General features: G+C 43.4%; 1 protein-coding gene across 2 annotated transcripts in view; it reads left to right on the top strand.

Moving 5' to 3' along the window:
* Positions 1-2,136, top strand: part of Cnksr3 (CNKSR family member 3) — a 90,900-nt gene extending 88,764 nt beyond the window's left edge. For both annotated transcript variants that reach the window (XM_048419999.3, XM_048420008.3), the window contains exon 13: positions 619-2,136. In XM_048419999.3, the coding sequence (XP_048275956.2) occupies positions 619-914 (296 nt within the window). In that variant the 3' untranslated portion in view covers positions 915-2,136. The remainder of the gene's footprint in view (positions 1-618) is intronic.
* Positions 2,137-24,207: the final 22,071 nt, after the last annotated feature.

Below are 24,207 nucleotides of genomic sequence, written 5' to 3'. Positions count from 1 at the left end.
ATCAATCAGGTGCCTTAGGCAGGCAAGGTGAAACAAATGGAACACATCTTTACTTAATTAAACGAATGCAGCACAAACAAATGTAACTAACACATCTTTACATCATGAACAAAGGCAGCAGAAACAAATGTAACACATCTTTGCCTAGTTAACATAATATTCCATAACGCATCATAGCTGGGAAGGCATGACAGAGAGACTCTGGCTGTGGCAGTGGGAGTATAAGATGGTAGACAGGGCTTGGTAGGTCAGTAGCATCAGGAGCCAAGAGTAGGTGCTGCCTCCAAAGGATCACCCACTGTGAAGTGCATCTGCCCTCCAGGCCCTACCTCCCAAAGGCTCCACAGCCTCCCAACACAGTGCTAGCCACTGAGGAGCACACAGTCTGGATATGAGTTGGTGATGGGGAGGTGGAGAAGTGTCGACATTTATGATTTAACCAGAAGGCTGATGGCAAACCTCAGCAAACCTTGTGGTTCTCTTTGCAAACACACCTCGGGTAAGGCAAGCCATTCACAGGGCCTTGCAGGGAAGAGCTGGGTGTGTGTTTACTTACTGAGTGGCGTTAGATCTGGGGGTTCTTGTTCTCATTGACTTGTGGGCTTTGTTTGAAAACAGGAGAAGATGCCCTCTGCCGGTACTTCAGTAATGAGCGGATCACACCCATCATCGAAGAAAGTGCCTCTCCTGTGTACCGGTTCTCCAGGCCCACCACTGAGCGGCACCTGGTGCGAGGTGCGGACTACATCCGAGGGAGCAGGTGCTATCTCAGCTCTGATCTACACAGCAGTGCCACCATTCCCTTCCAGGAGGAAGGGCCCAAGAAGAAATCAGCCTCCTCTGCCAAGGCATCTTCTGGGGAACCTTCGCTGCTGGTCAGCTGGCTGACTCGCCTCAAGCTGTTGACTCACTGAGGCTGCTCCACCAGCCTCCTGCCTGTCTCCTGCTAGCAAGTGCCTTCTTCCTCAGTGGACAGCTCCTTCAGACTCCGTCCGCAGTGCTCCATGGCGACCTTACTTCGTTCCATTTTATTTTATTTTTTTAAGGTTGTATATTGCCGTTCCTGGAATTTTCAAGTCTTCGGAGGGCATCTGATCCAGAGGATCTTAAGTGCTGTTTGTGGAGGCAGAAGGAAGGACAGACATGGCACAGCCTGCTTATTTTTGCCTCCCCATTGTGGGAACATGGAGACATACTCTGTAAATTGCGTGTTGGCCAGACAACTTAATGTCAGGGATCGGCAGCATTGTACATTCTTGTTTTCTTGGGCAGTGGGGACTAAGGCCGATACCTTTCGTCACATAGGTGTATTGGTTTGTGGTCCAACTTCTGTATCTAGAAAAGCCGAAGGAGAAAACTTTTGTTGATTTTTAAAGCTGTAGACCCTATTTCTAAGTGTGGCCATGTCCACTGCAGAGTGGTGTGGTAGGGGTGTGAGGCTCTTTGGAGCAGGGCTTTACCTGCAGGTCAGCTGTTACACATCCTTAGCCCCCGTTTCTATAACCTCCATTTAGGCGAGCCAGTGTAGACTCTTGTGCACACTTTGGGGTATGCTACACTCGAAGAAGTGTGTATTTTTATGAGGGTTGTTGCAGTTGTTATATATGTATTGTTCCGTGAGGGAGAGAAGCTATAAGATTTGCTGAGAGCCAAAGTATCATTCAGGAAATGAAGCAGCCAGGTTTAGAGTTGTGAGACATTGGGTCAGTTTACGTTATTGACCTGTGTCTTCTGTCTTCTGGAGAAAAGCCAATAGTCCTTCCCAGTTGTACACATTTTGCTAATTAGACTTATCTCGGAAAGCCTCATGGTCACTGATTTTTCAACTAGCATCAGGCGTTTCAAAAATGTGTGTCTGGATATTAACTCTTGTTTAAACCGAATGTACATTGTTTTGCTAGCATGGAAAAAGTCCTATCTTGTTAATTTAAGTGTTTTAAATAGAGTTGTATATTTTTCTTACTCTCAGACCCATGTAATTGAAGTATTTGTTTTGTGTTCAACGTGAAACCCAAGGAAGAGAACATTCAGATTGTTTTCAGATTTACATGTGACCGTTCTGGCCATTGCCAGCGTGGGCACTGATATTAAAAGCCGAAATAAATCCTCCCAAGCATTTTTGGGATTGTGATTGTATGAATTTGTGGTAGTGGCGTTAAAGAAATAACTGTAACTGGAACCATGAAAAAGGAATTTCCAAGGAATTCCAAGGAATTTCTTGGGCAGAGCTGCCGTGGGTCCTCATACTTTCCTATACCACTGGCAGAGGACCACTGGTGTTAGTGAGCCCCTCCCCCATCTTAAATGCCTTTGGCGGGGTGAAGAGAACCAGCATCCTCTTCTTTTAGTGTGATCTGATTCACGCTGACATTTTTCTGTCTCTATCTGGGTAAGCTTTGAGAAGCTGGTATATTGGGGGGGAGTGTCTCAGACGATGCCACAAACAGGGATGTAAGGATTGTGTGGGTGAGTCTTGGTCCTTAACCCACAGCATGTGGGCAGAGTAAAGGCCTCCTGAGGCAAGGAAGGAGCTACGTGTGAGAAGAACTGGCCCCTGCCAGTTTCCTGTTGGCCTGAGTTGGCTCTGTGCCCAGACACAGTCTTTGCTTTTGCTCCCTGGTCTAGGAGAGGGTCCTTCGTATTAAAGTCCCAACTGCTTAATGTGTAGAAAATGTCTCTTAAATGGAATGGCCGTCCTAAGAATGGATTCTTAGAACATGGACTTAACCCTCTGCAGTGCTCAACTAGAATTACTGCAGCAGATGGTACCTCCCAGGCTCTTCCTGGAAGCGCTGTAGGATGTCCTGGGAGACTTCTGGCTTCCTCTGCAGTCTCCACAACTTCTTTTTTTTCCTTTGTATTTTTATCTTTTTTTTTTACCTGAATTATGTTTTGAGAGCACTATTGCTGCTAAAATACTTCATAAACCTTTACTTTTGAAATATGTAAACAACAGCTGATGATAGTTCTTCCAAATGGGGCTAGGGAGGGTTAGGGTGAGTAAAGAACCTGCTGTACAAGGTAAGCCTAGGGGTTTGGATCCCCAGCCCCAACTCAGATCCCCATAGCTGTGCCGACTGCTTGTCCTTCCAGACCTCCGAGGCAGTCCAGATAAAGGCGTCTAGGAACAGGCTGGCTAGACTAGCTGAGTCAGCGAGTTCCGGCTTCAGCGCGAGATCACCTCTCAACATGTAAGATGGAGGGCAATCAAGAAAGACACCCAATGTCAGCCTCTGATCTCGACGTGCATACATGTGGATGCACACATGCACACATACAATAAAAAAATTTTTCAAGATGAATGGACCCTCCTGGGCTCAACAGTTCCCCTCTTTCATTGGTGGGACTGGTTTAACATAGGAAATGAAGGCTGACATAGCAGCTTAAGCTGGTGACATTTCGGTTCTGTCACACCCAACCCAACACCATCCCCTTTATTAAGAAATGGTTTTTGTTTTAAATTATATTTTAAAAATAATTTTTAAATTTAAATATGTTGGTTCATATTCTCCTCCTCCTCCAAGTTCTTCCAGATCCTCCCCTTCTCCTTACCCACCCAACTTTAAGTTTTCTTAAAAAACAAAAACCCAATACAAAAACAAAAGCTCCCAAACCAAGAAAGCAAACTAAAACCACACTCAGAAAGACAAAACAAAACCCTCACTAGACTGTAAGCAAGTAAAAGCACAAATACAGATGCCCAGATGCAGACATATATACACAGGCAGAGCACACATAGACACCACAGACACACACACGCACACAACCTGTGGAGTTCTCTATATGTTGGTTACCTGCTTCTGAACATGAGGCCTATCCTGGAGTGGTGGATATACCTAGTATCACTATTGGAGAAAACCGATTTCCCCTCTCCCAACAGGTGTTTAAGTATCAGTGGCTAGATTTTTCATTCATTCATTTAACCATTCATTCATAATAAAACTATCACATCAAAGTTGGACAAGACAAACCAACAGAAAGAAAAGTGCCAGAGTCCAGCTCCAGCAGGGTTCTGAGCTGCAGGTTGGAGGTGCCAAGTCAGGCATGGCTTTTGCCTATAAAGAGCCTAAGGGAAGGCACAAGAATCAGAGCCTTACTCCTTTGCACACTCAGGAGTCCCATAAAAACACTAAACTGAAGCCATTTTACATTTGCAGAGGTCCTGGTGCAGAGCTGTGCTGGCGCTGTGCATGCTGTTTCAGTCTCCGTTCCTGTGAGCTTTGCTGTGTTGATTCAGAGGTTGTTTTCTCGGCATCCTCCTTGTATAATGGCATCATTGCAATCGCCAAATGAAAATCATGGATGATAAAAAGATGCACATGTAAAAGCATTTGGCAGGTATGCTTGATATGATGTCAGAGCTGGATATTTATGTAAATAAGATGCAAATGAAATTTCAATATGTAAAGGCTCTAGCATGGCCATATTGTTATAATCAAATAGCACATGGTATACATACATACATACATACATATATACATTCATAGTATAAAGGCATGATCATAGGACCTGGAGAGACGGCTCAGCATTTAAGAGTACTGGCTGTTCCCTTAGAGGACCTGGGTCCCATTCCTAGCACCCACTTGGTGTCTCATAACTATCTGTAACTACAGTCTCAGGGAACCTAATGTCCTCTTCTGCCCTTCTTGGGCCCTGTATGTACATGGTGCACAGACATGAATACAGGCAAAACACTCATACACACAAAACTTTAAAAAGAAAAAAATAATCAGGATCATGGTAGCTATAAATGAAACCCAATACAGGCCTGCTACATCTGTCACTGAATACTGGGTACCCAAATGATGACAGAAATCCAATTTCCTAAAATGTGGAGAATTGCAGATAAAGTTCTACACAACTATGTGTCTATGACATCATCATACAGAGCTAACTCTGTCCCTGGCACTGATCCCAAATATCATCTGTGAGTTGAGTGCCATGGTCACTTCTGTTTTTCACCTGAGAGCAATATCCAAGAATGTGCAGCTGGTAGTGGCAGAGCTGGGATGACAGTCAAGATGGTCCAGAATCTCATTCATCATCGCTATGCAAGTATATTTTGTGGATGGAAGTTTCTGTCCCACCCAGTCCCGTAGCCGTTCAGTCCCAAAGAAACACACAGAGGTTTATATTAGTTATAAACTGACCCATTAGCTCAGGCTTATTATTAACTAGCTCTTATACCTTAAATAAACCCATAATTCTTATCTATGTTTAGCTGTGTGGCTTGGTACTTTTTCTCAGTGAGGCTTTCTTATCTTGCTTCCTCTTTGGCTGACAATCTGCCTGTGCCTTTCCTCTTCTTAAAATTCTAGTTTTGTTGCCCTGTCTATAATTCCTGCCTGTCTACTGGCCAATCAGTCAGTTTATTAAACCAATACGAGTGACAAATCTTTACAGGGTACAAAAGCATTATCCCACAGCCCTTCCCTTTTTGTCTTTTCAAAACATGAACCCTAAATCAATTCTTCTTTGTTTAGCTTTTTTTCCGGACTATTATCTATAACAACTTGTATCCAACATGCTAAACAAAAACAAACATCCATAATCCATTTTTTGGGAATGTGGGTGTAGTTTTCTAGGCTTCTTCCTGCTAATTGGGGTTGCTGGTAATCTTATGGGGACCCCGAATAACTTAGAATTTTGCTCCAGTCCTGACTGGAGTATTCTGTGAGGCTAGATCATCTCAGCCAGCAGCCTTGAAGCTGTTCTGGATGCAGAACTCAGAAGAATCTGCAACAGAGGTGCTCTGAAATGTTGGATCATTCAGACCATCCATTCCCATTAGAGTTTTTTCAGGGTGTCTTCCTCGATCAAATCTTATTTTTCTTAACCGAGAATGAATCCACAGCCTCTCATTTCCTGTGGAAACAAAAGCAAAATCTCTTCTCTAAATGTACTTCAATTTATAGAATGATTGATTTCCTGAAAAACCCCAAACACGTTAAGCCTGAGCTAAAAGTCCTCTGTGTGTTGGCAAAGACAATTGAAGTTACGGACTCAGTTGATCGTGAACTGGAATTGCAATGAAATGAGTAGAAGGCAACTAAAAGTTGTGCTGTGGGGCTAAGTCTTTATTGTGGAGGACCTGATCTGCTGAGGGTTTGCCTGCAGCATTCAGGATCCCACCTGGTAAACACAAATAGACTTGTATTAACGTGATTAACGTGTCTACTTAGGAAGACTGCCCCCAGGGTGCAGCACCACCCATTTCAGAGCAAATGCTTCAAAGGAAGTCCTGTGTTGGTATTTAGTGTTTTGGTTGATGTATTTGTCCATTTTCTGCTTGCTGTTTTCTGTTCACTTTCTCAATCCAAACTAGTTTCATTGTCTGTTTTGTGGGCTTTTGGTTTGTTTTTATTTCACTCCCTAAAATAATGCGTTTTAACACCCCCAATTTTTATTTCCATTATCTCCACAATCCCTGTGATCTGTTTATATAGACACACTCTTTCACCCCAAGAGTCCGAGGGAGTAAATAATAAACTGCCTCATTCCTTTGGGGGTGAGGTGAACCAAGCCATTTCCTTGGAGATTATATGGGAGTGACCACCTTCAAAGGAATTCATATGCTTTTGGTACAGCCACTCTCTGGCTTGGCCAATGGCTTTGATACTTACTTTGGGAGTTACTCTATGTCTTAGGTTGATCTTTGCCATAACCGAGTATAGAATCAGATGTCAAGGCCAAGGTGTTGACTGGTTTGGTTCTGGTTTGCACACAGTCTTTTTGGGGATGGGTGGGTGAAAAAGGAATGAGAGGAAAGAGAAAGCAAGAAGTGGGGAGGAGAAGAAAAAAGGGGAGGGGAAAGGAGACAGAAAAGGAGTGAGGAGAGAGAGAGAGCAAGAGGAGGGAGGGAGAAGGAGAGAAGAGGAAAGAGCAAGAGCATACACCAAGCTTCTTACAAGGGCAGTTTTAAGGACTGATCTCAAAGCCTCATCTCCTAGCATGTTCCTAATGAAGCTTAAGCTTCAGTGTAGGAAGTTTGAGAGGGGACGTGGGGACATTCTACCTGTGTGTTGCATACTTGGTAGCTAGGAGAGGAACATTTTAAAATCTTTTGATTAAAGATTAACTTGAATAATACCCTAAACCTGACCTTTCCAATGTGTCTTCAAGGACGTGTAAGGCCTTGTGTGATGAACCAGGCCTAGAAGAACCCAGCACAGGTTTGGTGACCTATAGGGGCTTACAAAATGGATTCTGTAACTTGTATTATAGACTATAGAATTTGTCCATCTGCTTTCTTAGAAATTACCATCATCATAGCTGGAAAGACCTCGATTTCTATTTCAAAGGGCTTCTGTTTATTTGGGATTTGAAGTATTTTTAGAAGTGGACTGACGTCACAAAAGAAGGCTTAGTGTGAAATTAAAGGAAGTAAAGGGAAAGATGAAGTCACGCTGAGGTTTGCCAAAGAGCCTTGTTTTTCTCCAGTTTTCAGCAGTGTAACTTATCCTGATTTCTATCGCTCTGCATTTCTCAATCCCTATAAGAGGAAATGTTTTCTGCTACATTTTTTTTTTAATCAAATAATGACCGATGGCCCACCTATTTGGAGAACAGAGATTTAATTCTGTTTGGGAACTAGCAAAATAATGCCATATATGCAAGAGGCTGCATATCTTGTAGTCCTTGAAAACCTTTGGGGCTCTCCTTAGGAATGCATGTATATGGTGTAGGTTTCCTGAGGTCTGGGTTCAGGCTGTACCCTGACCTGCCTGTGCATATTCTAAAAGGTCACGGCGCTGTTTCTGAAGCTCATCGTCTGAATGGATCCTGTGTGCTTACGCTGCTCGTTGATGACTGACCTCATGGATGAGTACGTGAGAGGTGAGGCATTATGGGAAGTGGGTGCCAATCATGCATTCTTGTTGAATGTGTTGGCCCTTCCTTGCTTTGCGGAAGACAGCATCCAAGCCAGCACTTCAGGCTTGTCTTTGAGGGAACCATTTCTTCCCGAGTCTCATGTTTCTTTGAGTGGTGGTGGAACTGAAGTCGTGGGAGAAGACTGAGAAAGAGACTTCAAGGGATTTTACAAAGCGAGAAAAGAGAGTAAGCCCTGACACATTGAGGTGGTGAGAACCTCACCCCTCCTGGGTGCTCTCTCTCTCTCCCTCTCTCTCTGCTAGCAGCACTGTAAGTACAGATGCTTTTGTGAAGGATCGATATAAAGGAGAAAAAATATCAGGAGAAAAATACTGAAAAGGAGAGGAATGTCATTCTACTGAGTAGACGTGTTAAATGGGTTTATAATTTAACTTTGCTCTTTCTTTGCCATTTTGAAATATCTTGGCTGGAACATTTTGATGTTTCAAGAAGCATCAAGCTTTAAAATTAAGTATAATATAAAGCAATATCATTTGCGAAGTAAGAAATTATTCTTTTAATTTCGTGAATGTCAGGGTTTTTTTAAGAGCTACAATTCCATTTCCCCAAGTGAATCTGTGCCCGGATGAAAGAGGAGGGGCTTAGGGAATTAGCATGGATGTCGGAAGCTCTGACCTTTGGAAATTGGCATCGAGAAACCAGAAATAGTTGAGGAATTGGCTTTTGTCAGACTACCTCATGCCACTTACAGACCTTGGGCTTGAAGCAAGTTGTTTATCTCCATCCCGCAGTTACCTCCAATGTGGAAGTGAGACTGGAGTCTACTGCCTGAGCTTCCTCTGGTCACGTGACTGCCTGTAATGCGCTTTCAGGAGCATCTCGATGCTGACTCTTGCCTTGTGGTAACAACAGTGCTTTTTCATCGCAGCCTCTAGTAAATGGAGCATTCAGGTCCAGCCAACAGGGAATTACTCACCGTTTTGTCTATAACCCACAAAATAATAGCCTTGTCCACTGTCAGAGGCTGCCTTGGAGTCTGTGGCTTGGCTGATGGTTGCAACTGGTGCATATCTTTGTCATTCAGATGCTTGGCTGAATCAGAACCCACGGAAGGATGACAGTCTATGACTGGACACACTCTGAACACTAGAGTTCTGTTCACTCTGTGGACTTGGCTTATCCTCAGTTTCTCTCCTCCACCCACCACATTCCTGCATCAGTTCTAGATGAGAAGCAAATCTGAGCCTGCTTCTCAGCCCTGGAGACAGTTATCACTTGCTACCCATCTCTGTCTTACAGTGGTTTGTGTTTTATTTTTTTTTTTTAAGGGATAATGTGGAAAGACAAAGGGGGAAAGAAACCACAAGAACAATACAGGAAGTGAAGGATGACTGTCAGTCTGTGTTCTTTGGTTTGGTTTGCTGAGCACTGGGATGTGCAAGAATCTGGGCATGTGCAGTTGCAACCCCACCGATAGAACAGTCGGAAACTTAGTGCATAGCCGAAGCCCTTCTGTTGGCTCTGGAAGGATTTGTGCAAATGGTGACTGCCTATACATCAGTTTAATTACCTGTGCTACTGGACTGGGGCAGGGCTGTGGCTGTACTTTTTTTAAATGGTAACTTTTTCTGTCCCTTCCTTGCTAGAGGGCTTCATTTGTGCCCTGTTATGTTAGGCAGAACCAGATGACCTGCTGGGTATTTGATCATATTTCATGGGTACTCTCCACAGTTTATCCAATGCAGCCTAATAAATTACAAATGCCTGATATGGGATTTCCCTGTGTATGCTGTGGATACCATTGGTTAATAAAAAAAAAAACTGTCTTGGGCCTGTGCAGGGAATAGAGGTAGGCAGGGAAAACTAAATAGAATGCTGGGAGAAAGGAGGAAGAGTGAGAGAGAAGCCATAGAGCCCACTGGAGCCAGACGAGCTTTACCTGGTAAACCACTGCCATGTGGCGATACACAGATTAATGGAGACTGGTTAAATTTATATGTAATAGTTAACCAATAAGAAGCTAGAGCGAATGGGCCAAGCAGTGATTTAATTAATACAGTTTCTGTGTGATTATTTCGGAGATGAGCAGCCAGGAACCAACAAGTGGCCTCCTTGTAACAAATGCCCCAAGACACAAATAATATTTTCTATTTTATTTTATTTTTTCTCCCCAGCAGAACTCAAGCCTGTTCTTGGCTCTGTATTCCAGTTGCACTTTGTACTGATCATTTCCACGGACCTTCTGTCCACTTGTCCTCTGGCGAGGACTCCCCTGCTCTAGGTCTGATGTTATTCTTTTCCAGTCCAAATCTGCCACTGTCAGTCTCTGCTAACCAGGGAAGGCAATGGTGACATCGTGACACAGCTTGTTTTTATGTGCTCCTGCTTATGGACATATCAAAGATCAGCAAGAGCCAGCTGACATTTAGATCAGACATTAGGACTTTCAAGAAGGAATTAAAGCCAAGGTGTAATGTTCCCTTTTGCTCCTCAGGCACTGAAGTGAGGAGAGAAGATTAAGGCTAATGGCCTTCCCAGTACCGCATTTCACTTCAAAGCGGGACTCTGCCACGTTCAGATTTCCCTTACTGAAGGAATGCCTAGGATGCCTCACTGGCATGAGCCTTCAGCAGTTTGAATTGACAACATGAATGCAAATGCCAGGGTGTGAGATTTGCTGTGCATATTAGTTCTGATTTAACTAGTTAAATTTAGCTAGTGTGTTTTCCTGAAATCCTTAGTCTAACATGGCAGATTCAGCCTTAATCTGAACCTTGAAGTAGGGTCATTTGGAGCCAATAAATACAAGTACACACACACACACACACACACACACACACACACACACACACACACACAAACACGAGGCCTTAGAGCTGGTGAGAGAGTTGAGTGGGTGAAGGCACGTGCTACACAATCCCGACAACCTGGGTCTGAGCCCCAGAACCCATATAAGGGTGAAAGGAGAATACCAACTCCAAAAGGTTACCCTCTGACCTCCATATGTCCCCTCTGTCCCACCCCACACACTTGTGTGCACATGTGCAACACACACACAATTTGCAAAAGCCCTCAAGGCTTGTTGACTCTATATGAAATATTCCCGGGAGCACCAAACTACAGCATTGAAGTTGTCTAAGACTGAAGGTTTAGTTTTGACAGAGCGGCTTCTGCTCTCATTGCTGCTCTGGGCTCTGACTAGTGCTAATGTAACTTCTGGTTATAAGCAACTGAAACTCTATACCCATTAGCTCTACACTCTAGAAAAGGCGACAAACAGCAGAAGAGGTTAAGCTATGATGCAACCCAATGAAGGAAAAGAAAATGAGAAGGAAGACAATTAAATAGACTCGCTTGCAAATCGTGTTTAACGATGTTGATTGTCGCTGGGCCTCCTCCTAGGTGGTTTTTCCCCAGTTAATGCTCTGGAGTGTTGTTATCAGAAGCTGCTCTTGTAGAATTAGCTGAGAATGGAGATGGCTCCTCGCTCATTTCATGCAGACTGAGATTGAATTCTATTCTTGGTGGTGGAGAAACGTGCGTGCTATTTGAAACTCTGTGCTGCTCTTTCCCTGCATGGAGAATGTTCTTCCAGAGCTTTGCTGGAAGCTTGGCTCTCACCCTGGGAGTCTTCCTTCCCCTGAACTTTGCACCTGTGGTTCTTGGCTTCTGGCCTCCGGCTCTGTTCTTTAGGCTTGATGGATTTGTGAGGCAGCTAAGGAAATCTTAGGATTTCTTCAGTTTGAGGCTTCTAGGTTACCCTGGTGGTGCCCATGCCATCCCCTGGGGGTGTTTCTAGGGTGGGGGACGATTTCCTGGGCAATTGCAGGAATAAACAAACAGCATATCCCATAGAGCTTGTTGTCTGCAGGCTCTTGATAGGTTGAACCACATGGGGAGAGGTAAATATACTTGGCAAGAGGACTTGGGACGGGATAGGCAATGTCTGTTAGCTTCCCTAAAGGTCAGGGAAGAGCCCCCTTTTCTGAGCCTTTCTATTGTTTTGCATTTTCACTAATTTCTACTTTTTATTTTCTCCTTTTTTTTTTAAACTTCATTTGATGACCCTTGTTTCCTTTTCCTTCTTTTTTCCTCATGTTTGACTCATGCTATAACAAATAGTTTCAAAATGTTAGGCACCCTGCCCCTCATTGAAAGTTTTTATATTCCTCATTCAGAGTCAACATGGATGACACTCCACAGTGGCCTTTTCCTAACATGGGGGCAGGGCTTGGGTTGCTCCTGTCTTATAGTTTGTCTGATTTGGAGCTATGAGGTTACCCTACCATCTCCATGGTTGGCTGTAGGAGTGGGTGTGGGAAAAGTCATGCAATTCCCCTGCCTCAGCAATGAGTGTCTATACCTACATAGAAGGATGAGAAAGGGGTGTTGGTAAGATCAATGATGTCTTCTGTGTTTCTTTACTTGAATACTTACTTCATGTTATGTGTTTTTAAAAATAATGGTCAAGACTATACATTTTCCTTGAACTGATAACTTTTTATTTATTTTTATTCCCAAGGCAATATTTTCATTATCATTCCAATCTAGCTAATCTTTTTTTTTCTTTTTTTTTGGTGGAGGGATTGAGACAGGGTTTCTCTGTGTAACAGCCCTGACTGTCCTGGAACTCACTCTGTAGACCAGGCTGGCCTCAAACTCAGAGATCTGCCTGCCTCTGTCTCCTGAGTGCTGGCATTAAAGGTGTGTACCACCACTGTCTAACTCAAATCTAATTAATCTTAAATTCCTGTTATTATTTAGTCTTAGATTCACATGCCATTTCAAAGTTTATGTATTCTTTATTACCCTCATATAGGGAAGGATTTTTTACGTACATACATATAGATATGTATTACTATAATAAAATGGATTCCTGTAACAGAACATGCTGCTTCATCCAATCACCCTAAAGTGAGAATGCAGCTACCTCTTTGCATAGGAAGCTATTTTATGAAAATGAGATGCAGCCAGGCAGTGGTAGCACACACTTTTAATGCCACCTTAATGCCAGCGGTAGGCAGAGGCAGGTGGATCTCTGTGAGTTTAAGGCCAGCTTGGGCTACAGAGTGAGTTAAGTTTTTCACCTTTAAGCCTTTAAGTCTGTTCAACATGTGTGTGCAGTACCTGTGGAGGCCAGAAGAGGGCATCGAACCCCTGGAACTGGAATGACAAATGGTTTTGAGCTGTCATAGATGCTGAGAACTGAACCCAGGTCCTCTGTAAGAGCAGCCAGTACTTTTCACCATTCACACCTCTCCAGCCCCAGATGATCTGCAAACTGATCTCCTCAAAATAAAATAGAGCTCTTGCAATGCCTTTTGGGTACTGATAAAACCCTGTTTCCTAGGACAATCCAGTCCAAACAAGCATAAAGCTTAGACCCCATTTTGCTGCTGCCAGGGGTGAGAAAGGATGCGACTTTCCCACCATGGATGCTGACATATCAGTCTGCTCCATCCTCAGCTGAGAGTGTACCCTGGGAGAGAGACGGGTGCTCCTAAATTACCCCTCTTAAGGTCTCTTTGGGGTTTAGATGACCTTTGGGGGCTGGGGTCAGGCTTCCATCTGCCCTCCATTTAGTGCCGTCAATGAGGCTGACACCAGGGACCTTCATTGTTTCTGCTGCCTCTTTTACTCAGGATGTCAGAGAGGTTCATTTCTTCTGAGGTCTGCCTTCTTAGCATGCAGTGTCTATAACATATAGTTCCCAGGAGCTCTGAGCTCTTTGGCTATTTGACTTAGCTTGTATAGCGCAAACCAGTGTCCATCAACAAAGGAAGGTATATATCCTTGTGGCATAGCCTTAATAAAATAGTCTACAGAAGAAGGAAAGGAATTCTGTGGTACACCAAAGAGATGGATTGTGTCAACAGTGCAAGGAATGGAAAAGTAAGCACCAGCACCAGAAGGTGATAACCTACAATGCCCTCTAAACATTCAAAACTGGCAAATAGATTATTTATATATGGCATATTAATGAAAGGCTACCTTTAGTAGGAAGGTTATGTTTGCTGAGAATGAAGCAAAGGAAGGGGTCCACAGGTATGGAACAAGCAATTGCATCTCGCACACACAACAGCTTCTGAAAGACAAACCAGCATCAGGGACAAAATCACTGATGTTTTCTTTATTTTAAAGATTCAACCCCAGGGCATCTCGGGTGAGAGATGAAGAGAAGCCAAAGAACAGATGCAGTGAGACAGCTTGTTGTGGGCTGAATCGAAGGCTGATGTCTTACCCAGTCACTCTGGGTGAATCTGTGCATGGAAGTTGGGTCTTTAAAGACGTACTTAAGTCAAAAATCAAGTCATTATTGTCAGCTCAATTCAATGAAACTATTGCTCTAGTAAGAAGAATTCATTTGAGTACAGTTGTGCGTCTCCATGGAGTAAAGACCACGTAAAGACAAATGGGGGAACTAACCAAATACAAGTGGAGATGAGATACCCCAGAACACTGGAACTCCACAGATACCTGGATTCACTTCTAGTCTTAGAATCATCAGCAAATCAATTTCTTCGGTCAAGTTACTTTGTTTGTGGTAGCCCTAACACGTTAATACATAAGGTAATACACAGCTCTGTAGGCTACTACTTCAAAACAGACCTCATAGAGACTGATCTGTGTCCTACTGAGTGGAACTTCTGTGGGAAGTTACAGAGTGGTCCATGTGATTGATATCAGAAGAGGAAGTGTTGTATTCTCTGGAGGTTTCCCATGTTTGACCTCCCACTGGCGAGTTTTCTCAAGGGAACTTAACCTATATGTATTTATACATGTGTCTTAGCTGCTGTAACAACTTTTCAATGCCCGTGGCTATGCCTAGTAATGTAGCCTTTTATCCAAACAATAGAAGCTAGAAACTCAATCAGATCACAGCTGATTGGCTTGGCTTCACAGTTGATGGTCAAGGGAATGGCTCATCCTAATGAGCCCTGGACAGGGGACCTGGGTAGCCTGCTCAGTGTGATGGTCAAATGTGGAGAGGGCCTGTGACATGGCAGATGACTGAAGAGATGAGACATGGGTGAAGCCAAAGGAATGGGAGGAAGCACAGGAGATGTGTGACTGATCTGTTATGTTCAAGATCTAGGTTAAGATCTGTGTGTGTGTGTGTGTGTGTGTGTGTGTGTGTGTGTGTGCATGCACGCGCACATGGATATTTGTTCATCCACTGTGGGACAATGGTCTTGTACCTTGTAAAGATTTGTCACTTCTATTGGTTTAATAAAACATTGATTGACCTGTAGCCAGGCAGGAAGTATAGGTGGAGTGACCAGAATAGGAATATTCTGGGAAGAGGAAAGGCTCAGTCTGCAGTTGTCACCCAGATGCAGAGGAAGCAAGATGAGAATGTGTCACTGATAAAAGGTACCAAGCCATGTGGTTAACATAGACAAGAATTATAGGTTAATTTAAGATGTAAGAGTTATCTTTTTTTAAAAAAATAAACCATGTCAGGAAAACAGTATAACCACACAGAAAAATAAGTACTGAACCCTTGTCTATACCAACAAAAAAGCCAATTGAAAATGGACTAAAGACTTAAATGTGAGACATTAAACTCCAGAACTCCCAGGAGAAAATACAGAGGAAAGACTTCTTGACATTGTTCTTGGCAGTGATTTCATGGATATGACAGCAAAGGCAAGATGCCAAAAAGTAAGTGGAATTCCACCAACTAAGATGCCTGTGACCATCAATGCAAATAACAGGTAACTTATAGAATGGGAGAAACAATATTCCTGAATATATAGGAAACTGTAGTAACTCAGTAACAAACTAAGAACATGCATAGACATTTCTCCATTACCAGTAGTTTCATGGATAGGTCAAAACGAGAGAGAGAGAGAGAGAGAGAGAGAGAGAGAGAGAGAGAGAGAGAGAGAGAGAGACTGACTCACACTTGTCAGGGTGGCTTTTTTTTTTCAGAGACAGCTGTAGATGAGGGGATTTGGAGAAATCAAAATGCCTGAATGCTGCTGATGAGAAAGCAAATTAGGCAGGCTCTATGGAAAACAGTGTAGAAGGCCTTCAAATTTTACAAGCTGAGGAGCTTCTGTTGGACCCAGGAAATACCACTACAGGAATTTATTGAGAAGATTTAATTCTGAAGAGATGTTAGCATTCTCTTGTTCACTGCAACACAATTTCACAGTAGCCCAGCTACAGACAAAACTTGGAAGTCTGTCAACAGCAAATGGATAAAGAATATGTGTGTAGAACAAAAGAAATCTTCTCGTTGAAATACTATAAAAACAAAAACAAGAAAAAACAACCAACCAACCAACAAACAATAATAAAATCAAAAAGAAAAAAAACAACCCAAGAAACTGCGAAATACAAGAATATGAATGAACCATGGGCTCATTGTGCTGAGGTGAGTCACAGCTATTTAGGATTTCTGTGATGGTTCGTCCTGTGAACTACACACAAACTAGTGTCACCCAGGACAGAAGAACCCCAACTGAGGAACTTCTTCAATTGTCTTGTTAGCATGTATGTGGGACATATTCCTGACTGATGACTGATGGGGAGGTATCATCCCTGGGCAGGTGGTCCTGGGTGCTATAAGAAAGCCGGCTGAACAAGCCATGGGAAGCAAGCCAGTAAGCAGCTCCACAGTTCCCACCTCTGTTCCTGACTCTCTTGATGATGGAGTGTGATTGGACATGTAAGGCCAAATAAACTCTTTTCTCCTCAAGTTGCTTTTAGTTGTAGTGTTTAACACAGTCATAGAAAGGAAACTAATTCAGTAACAGTATTCGAGGTGCCTCCATTTGTCATAGTCAAAGGATCGAGGAAGAGAGGGAGGCTGCTAAAGACAGAGGGAAGGGACATATGGGAATCTCACTAGGTGGATTAGGCAAGTTCAGGAGGTCTGTGGTGTTGTACTGCCCTTACAGTCAACAGTAATGTCACATATCTATCACAACAGCATAAGCTAACAGAACTGAGGGAAAGAACACTTGCTTTTCCACTCTGGGAGCCTCTCACTTTCCTTTGCTGTCGGAAAGTTAATTTAGAGTTCTTTAAAGGACAGAAAAGATAGGGCTATCTTGTAACAATTAAGTTGTATACTCTCTTGAGCAGTTTTATTAATGACTACTTAGCTCAGATCTTAATGCAGAAAATACCTGATTATAGAAAACTGGTTTCTTTAAGTGAGGCCCTAATCATTAAAAACAACTGTGCATCTCTGTGATGTGTGTGTGATGTGTATGTATGATGTGTGTGTGTGTGTGATGTGTGTGTGATGTGTATGATGTGTATGTGACGTGTATGTGTGTGATGTTGTGATGTGTATTGTGACATGTGTGTGTAGGTATGTATAAGTGTGTGCTTCTACTTTACAAGACTTTGTCTTAAGCAAACTTGTTTCATGCACACATTCCTATGAGTTGTGGGTTGTTCCCCTGCCAGGACATGTAGCAATCTGAGGTTACCATGGGCCATGGACTTGACTTTTGTTCCTGTTTTTCTTAACATTCCTTTCCCGTTGCCTCATCTAAATAATGTAATAATCTAAATAACTAAACACCTTTCTTCAGTTCTCATTTGTAGCAAAATTCCAGTTATTTTATTAGTTTTATGAGGTTGTAGACTCCAGGGTTAACTTACTCTCTTGTAGTTTCTTTCTCACTTATTAAAACGAGGTGTTGCTCCACTGAAGTGAAGGCTTAAGAAAGTGTGTGTGTGGGTCTCACATGTCACAAGTCACAACTCCGGTGTGAAACAGTACTGTTAAAGAGTCAGCAACTGATCTTGAGGGTTAGTTATATACAACCGTGTAGGTGGACACGGAGGTTCCCTAGGGTGTGGAAGCACCCCGACAAAGGCTGGCTGCTAGAACTGAATAGGTGGGGTGGGAGGAGGAGGTCTCTGGAACCCACAGAATATACAGTAATAGAACCACGGGCACCCTGCTGGGAGGTGTGGTCTTGAGTGGACATCACTGTCAATGAGGAGGGGACTGCCGCACATTATCAGGACCCAGGCTCAGAGAACAGGGGGAGCACTGTTGATGACAGAAGCCACGAAGGGTCTAAGCCGGTGGTCTGAAGCACCTGGGTGTGAGGGGGAGCAGGGAGTGCAGAGTGGATGTGAAGAAACAAATGGAAAGTCCAGAGTACACACGGGGCAGCTGCTCCCATGACAAACACACATCTGAGCATTCTTTTCTGAGCAGGCTGAATTTACCTTCAGTGGTTTGATAATTACCACATTTATTTGGAGAAATTTTTTTGTCCTTGGAAGTGTAGTAGTAGAAGGCCACTAGTTAGTTCCCAGCCACTTAACCCCGAAATAATCACACAGAAACTGTATTATTGAAATCACTGCTTGGCCCATTAGCTCTAGCTTCTTATTGGCTAACTCTTACATATTAATATAACCCATCTCCATTAATCTGTGTATCGCCATGTGGCAGTGACTAACTGGGTAAAAAAGTTCGCCTGGCTCCAGAGGGGCTATGTGGCTTCTCTCTGACTCCGCCCTTCTTTCTACCAGCATTCAGCTTAGTCTTCCCCATCCAGCTCCATTCTACCCTATCACAGGCTCAAGAGTTTCTTTATTAACCAATGGTATTTACAGTATACAGAGGGGCATCCCACATCATTGGAAGGCTTAGGCCTTGGTACTTCAATTCTACCTCAAAAGGGACAATTCCTAGGGAGAGTCTTGCCTTGGGCCTTCCAGGGATGTTCGTTGTCATTTGGTTCTCAGTGTGGTCGAGGTAAGGTGGAGGAAACCTTGTGCCTTGTTTGAGACCTGGGACCAAGGAGGACAAAATACTGACAATCTGTGGTGTGGCTCCGTGTTCTGATGTAAACAGGAAGAGGGTTGAGGCCGCTCCCCAGGGAGCTTTTGGAATTGTTAGTGGAGAGATCCATTTAGGAGATTTAGATGTTTCTTTCTTAAGAGACAGACTCGAGACTCTAATTTGGAGTTTGAGGCCATGTATTGTGCCTTGTTTTCCAGAGAACTCTGAGTGATTTGAAAGACTGGCATCGGAGGGGAGCTGACACACCCAGGCGCTGTACAAGGATCTGTGAAGTGGCTGAATGAGGGAGGATTGTGTTTTCTTCTCCAAGTGAAGCAGAGGAAAGTCCTTAGACGGATGAAGAGCCTATATAGGAACTATGAATACTGTCGATCTTTCCAGAGAGAAGTTTATCTCTTGTCCCCAGAACAGATCCCCAGACTGTACAAAACCCTGATAAACTCCCCCGGCTTTCTTCCTAACATACTCCTTCTACACAAATGGCCAGGAACTGAGATCTGTTTTTGAATGTCTTATTATATCTGAAAACTGGGCCACGCTAAGGATGAAGGTTTCGCATGGGGGGCCATGTCCGAGAAGGTTGGCCGCTTGTGCACATCAGAGTCTAGGAAAACAGACAGACTGGAGGTCTGAGTGGGGCTGATTAGGAGGCAGGTAGTTCCTGGAGCCAGGAGTAGGGTCGGGGAGTCAGGAAGGGACTCTCCTTATGATTTTTATGTCATTACAGCTTCTAAGGGGAGGCATGAAGTAAACGGGCAGTTGGCTGAAAGGCTTTTCAGCATTAAGAGATCGGCTAGCTCCTCAAGGTGAGATCTGACTTTCTTCATACCTCCTGGCAGCCTGCACGAAGAATGTCTCGCACATTCTAACAGGAGATTCTCTCACATATTTCTCTTCAATTAGAAAATACTACTTGGTGGTTCTTTGTACTGTGTTGAAAAAAACAGTGGTTCTTCAGGGCTTGGCAACTAAATCAAGCTTTATTATGGATATTTTTGGATCACTGCTTTGTTGAACTTAGCCAGAGTTCTGCTTTGCTAACTTTATCCTTAGACTTAAGGCTTTTGCCTCCATAGAAGGTCTTAGGGAAATTCCAGAAATTCTGCGGGTGCTCTCATTTCAGGCATTCCAAAAAGCAAAGCAAACAAAATAAAATGCAGCCTGGCATTAAGCCACAGTGACAGTTACTGTCAAAAGTAGAAGGGCAAGATGGTTTTGTTATCCCGTGGAAATACCAGCCAGAAGCCCTGAAGAACCCTCCACAGGGGTTTCTGCCTCTCCCTGCCTCTGTGTTTCCATGTATCCATGTTTCTGTCACAGAGTGCAAATGTAGTTTGGGAATCTCCAACAAAAGACAGGATGAACCTTAAAGCTGTGAGATGTTTTGCAAGACTGTGTGTCTTAGCCCGGGTTCTTTACAATAACAGAACTTATAGGATGAATCTCTCTATATGTACAGAAAGGGGACTTATTAGAATGACTTACAGGCTGCAGTCCAGCTATGCCAACGATGGCTGGCTGTCAACGGAAAGTTCAAGAATCCAGTTCTTGTTCAGCCCATGAGACTGGATGTCCCAGCTGGTCTTCAGTATGTGCTAGAATTCTCACAAACTAGACTCTAATGCCAGCGAAGGAATGGATAGGCTAGCAAGGCGAGGGCAAGCAGGCAAAGAGCAGGAGCTTTCTTCTTCCACATCCTTTGCTAGGTCAGAAGAAGGTGCGGCCCAGATTGAACGTGTGTCTTCCTGCCTAGAGACCATGTTTAAAGGCATGTGTCTTTCCTTTCCAAGACCAGGATTAAAAGTGTGTCTTTTCCCAGCCTCAAAGATCTGGATTAAATGTGTGCTTTCCTACTTTAAAGATCCAGATTAGGAGTAGACATTCCTACTTCAAATTAAAAAAAAATCCCTCACAGGTATGCCATCCATTTTTTTAAATTTTAGTTAATTTTAGATTTTGATAACCAAGAATAACCACCACACTGTAGAATCCACTTTTGGCACAAGTTTGTATTCTACTATTATTTAAGGGTGTTTTTGTGGTTGTCCATGAATTGTAGAGATGGGAATTTCAGTTATCTGACTTTGTACCCTTTTAAATGAGACATACTCATCCAGTAGGCCACCAGTCTCCAGAGAATACCACCCTGTGCCCCACTAACAATGATCTCTTAAGAATCATCTGCTTCTTAAGGTCTCAGTTTTGATAGACATGACTTGTGATCCTAATAGGGATGTTCTGACAAGGAAAGAATGGCCTGTGGTTGTCCAGGAGGACCTCGGATTATCGGGGGTTAGGCGCGCTAACATATTGTGAGGACATTCAGCAATCATATGTAGGGGACAATCATATGTGTCAAGAAACCGTAGTGAGTAATCACTTTCAGCCCTGACTGGACTGTCACGTGAGCGCCTCCTGCTGGAAGTGATTTTCCATCCTTCCACTGTCATGACTGGCAGCCTCCATGGACAAGACCCCTGGTTACTCTACTCATCCCACCCGGAGTTTCTTCCTTTAACAACAGTTATGAGTAAATGTGTGTTTTCTGTGTGGGCGTGTGTATGACAGCAGTGCCTCCAGAGGCCAGAACGGGGCATTAGATCCTCTGGAGCTGGGTTATGGGCTATCATGGGCTACATGATGTGGATGGTGGGTACTCTGCATGCAGTCTGTGCTTTCAACTGATGAGCCATCTCGTTAGCCCCAGACCTAAATTTCTTACTGCCAGAAACTCAGGGAGAAAGTAAATATTTCTGTTTTTTTCCCATTGGTTAAAATTTTGGAAAACCTGTTACTCAGCAATTGCTAGCTAATATACAAAGCAGTGATTATTAATTAGAATTTAAAATTAGTCATTACAAACAATGATATTAGGAGCTGATGTTAGGCACAGGTTCAGCTAATAAAGTATTCCTTCATTATATAATTTTGGGGGCTGGAAAGGTAGTATAGTTGATAAAATATTTGCCCAAGAAACAAAGTCCTGGATTCAGTTCCCAGCACTATGAAACCCAGGCATGGTGTCCTACTACATACTGATAATATCAGTGCTCTGGAGTTAGAAACAGAAGAATCAGAAGTTCAGGGTAATCCCTGGATATTTAGAAGGTGTTATATAAACTCTGTTTACAGATCCTGTACCAAATACAAAATATCTTATACAGATACGAGAGCCTGATGTGGGATTCCCCTCTGTATGCTGTGAATATGCTTTATTACCATTGGTTAATAAAGAAAATGCTTTGGCCTGTGACAGGGCAGAATAAAGCCAGGCAGGACATCCAAACAGAGAGAGAGAGATAGATAGATAGATAGATAGAGAGAGAGAGAGAGAGAGAGAGAGAGAGAAAGTAGGCAGAGCCAAAGAGATGCCATGTAGCTGCCTAAGGAGAAAGATGCCAAAACTTTACTGGTAGGTCACAGCCTCGTGGTGATACATAGATTAATAGAAATAGGTTAATTTAAGATTTAAGAGCTATCTAGGAATATGTCTAAGCCATTTGCCAAGCAGTGTTGTAATTAATATAGTTTTCTGTGATTATTTGGGGCTGGGCAGCTGGGAAACCAAAGAGCAGTCTTCATTTACAAAATCCCATCTCACAAAACAACCAAAATGAATGAAGAATGACTTTTGGAGCTGGATTTGTAAGCAGAAAATGAGACATGATAGGTTAGGGTGTTATTTTTAGATTTCTGCAGGCATCCTTCTTAGTAACTAGGACTCAAAAGGTAGATCTGGTTAGCCATGGACATTTCTTGAAGACTAGGCTAGGGACCACCTATGTTCAGTTGAAAAAAATCCAGAGGCTAGGCTTCAAGCTGTAGGGATAAGACACGGCCACTCCCAGTTGCTCACAGGTGGTAGAAATAATCAGTGGGTCAGAGCACACATCTCTTCAAAGAACCAAGGGGCCATCTTGCTTTCTCTAAGGCATAATAGCAGGTAGCTGCCAACTGGTATTTGAAACTTTCTGGGATCATATGCTCTGAAAGGTTAGGAGCACATGAAATGGAGTGATGATGAGACTTCCTTAGAAGACAGCAAGAGGAGAGACATTAGCACAAGACCAGCGGCGAGAATTAGAAAAGCACAGACTTCCATTCATATCCACAGGAGCTCCTAGGCGCTGTAGAAGACCCTGCTACAGTCCAGCCGAATCTGTGGTGAGCCATCACAAAGGTATGTGATAATGTGCTTCTAGGTTCAAGAGAATATAGGACCAAGGGCCGTGAGTTGTAATGTTTCCTGGTTGGGGAGGAGAGCTGTTTCACATGGCACAAGTTCTTACAGGAGTTCTGTATTTCAGAGACTGAGCATTGATTAGGGAACATGGATCACATGTGAAGACAAGGGGTCCCACTCGTCCCCTAGCTCAACCAGTTTAAGCACATGCCCTGTTTGGTTGTGGGAGGAAGGAGATAGTCTAAAACAAGATGTCCTGAGAGTTGTCCTGAGAGTTGAAGTCTTACGTTCAGGGCAGGATTGTGCTTGTATCTATCATTACTAGTATATTTTACATATATATGTAATATCTTTATTCATATTTATCGATGATGGAGAAATAAATCAGTGAACTAAAATATTCCCTTCCCTTCTCCAGTTCTCTTCCACTACCTCAGAGAAAAAATTTGAGTTTAGGCAAGTACAACCAGGTGGAATTGGGACTTCAGCGACTTTATTTCTTAGAGCGACTTACTTTGTTTGCAACAGTATTTCATCTCAGGGAAAACCGAAGTTTGAAGGTTGAGGGAGGAGGAGGGATGAGTGAGATCAGGCCTCTTAACTGTTTGATGATCTTCAAAACTCCCGGGGCAGAGGAGTTTAGTCGCGAGATCTGCTGGAGAGGGAAACTGGAGTTGGAGGCGAAGGGACCTTGAATGAGTGACAGGCTGATGGGGAGTGTGCCTTTGATTCAAGTAACTGTTCTGATTGTGCACCAAACTCCCCAGCCCTGACTCCCTCAGCACTTAATGTTTATTTCTTCTCCCCACTCCTCACCTTTGCTCTTTCTCAGATTCCGTCCTGAATCAAACTTTCTCCAATAGGATTTTCCTTCCTCGCGTTGTTATTTAAAGAAAAATAAATGGAACTGAAACTTAACAAATGTAATATATTGAACTCTCCATTTCAACTTTATGGTAGTTTATGCCTGATGTGTTGTCCAGACCGTGGCCCTATACGTATCATCTTGTTTGGGCTCATACTGTCATAATACCCTTTATTTTCCTTTCCGAGGGGGTTGTGGGCCTCTTTGTAAATTCCTCTGGAGGAGACGGGTGCCTTGTGAATCCCAGACAAGCTGCTTAGACCACCCTCCCCCAGGGCCATCTGCTGTTGACTGGGTGCATTGGTTGGGCTCCTCCACCCTTGGGTGGAGACAGAAGTTTGGCCTCTCCCTTGGTGGTGCTTTGGCTGTGTTTTGTGAGTTTAGCCATATGGCGGTTGGCTTCTTTCTCTTTTTTCCTTTTGCTGTCAGGATGCCAGAGTAGAGTAGCTTCCATGGAAGAAAGCAGGGAGCCTTTTGGAAGGGCTGGGTATCTTTTTTTATTTCTTCTTAAAATTCAGACCTTAGAGCAGCTGCCAAGTA

This window comes from Myodes glareolus, chromosome 1, assembly GCF_982192425.1.
Source record: "Myodes glareolus chromosome 1, mMyoGla1.1, whole genome shotgun sequence".
Classification (NCBI taxonomy): domain Eukaryota; kingdom Metazoa; phylum Chordata; class Mammalia; order Rodentia; family Cricetidae; genus Myodes; species Myodes glareolus.
Note: the sequence above shows the minus strand (reverse complement) of the source record. Positions and strands in the feature narration are given on the sequence as shown.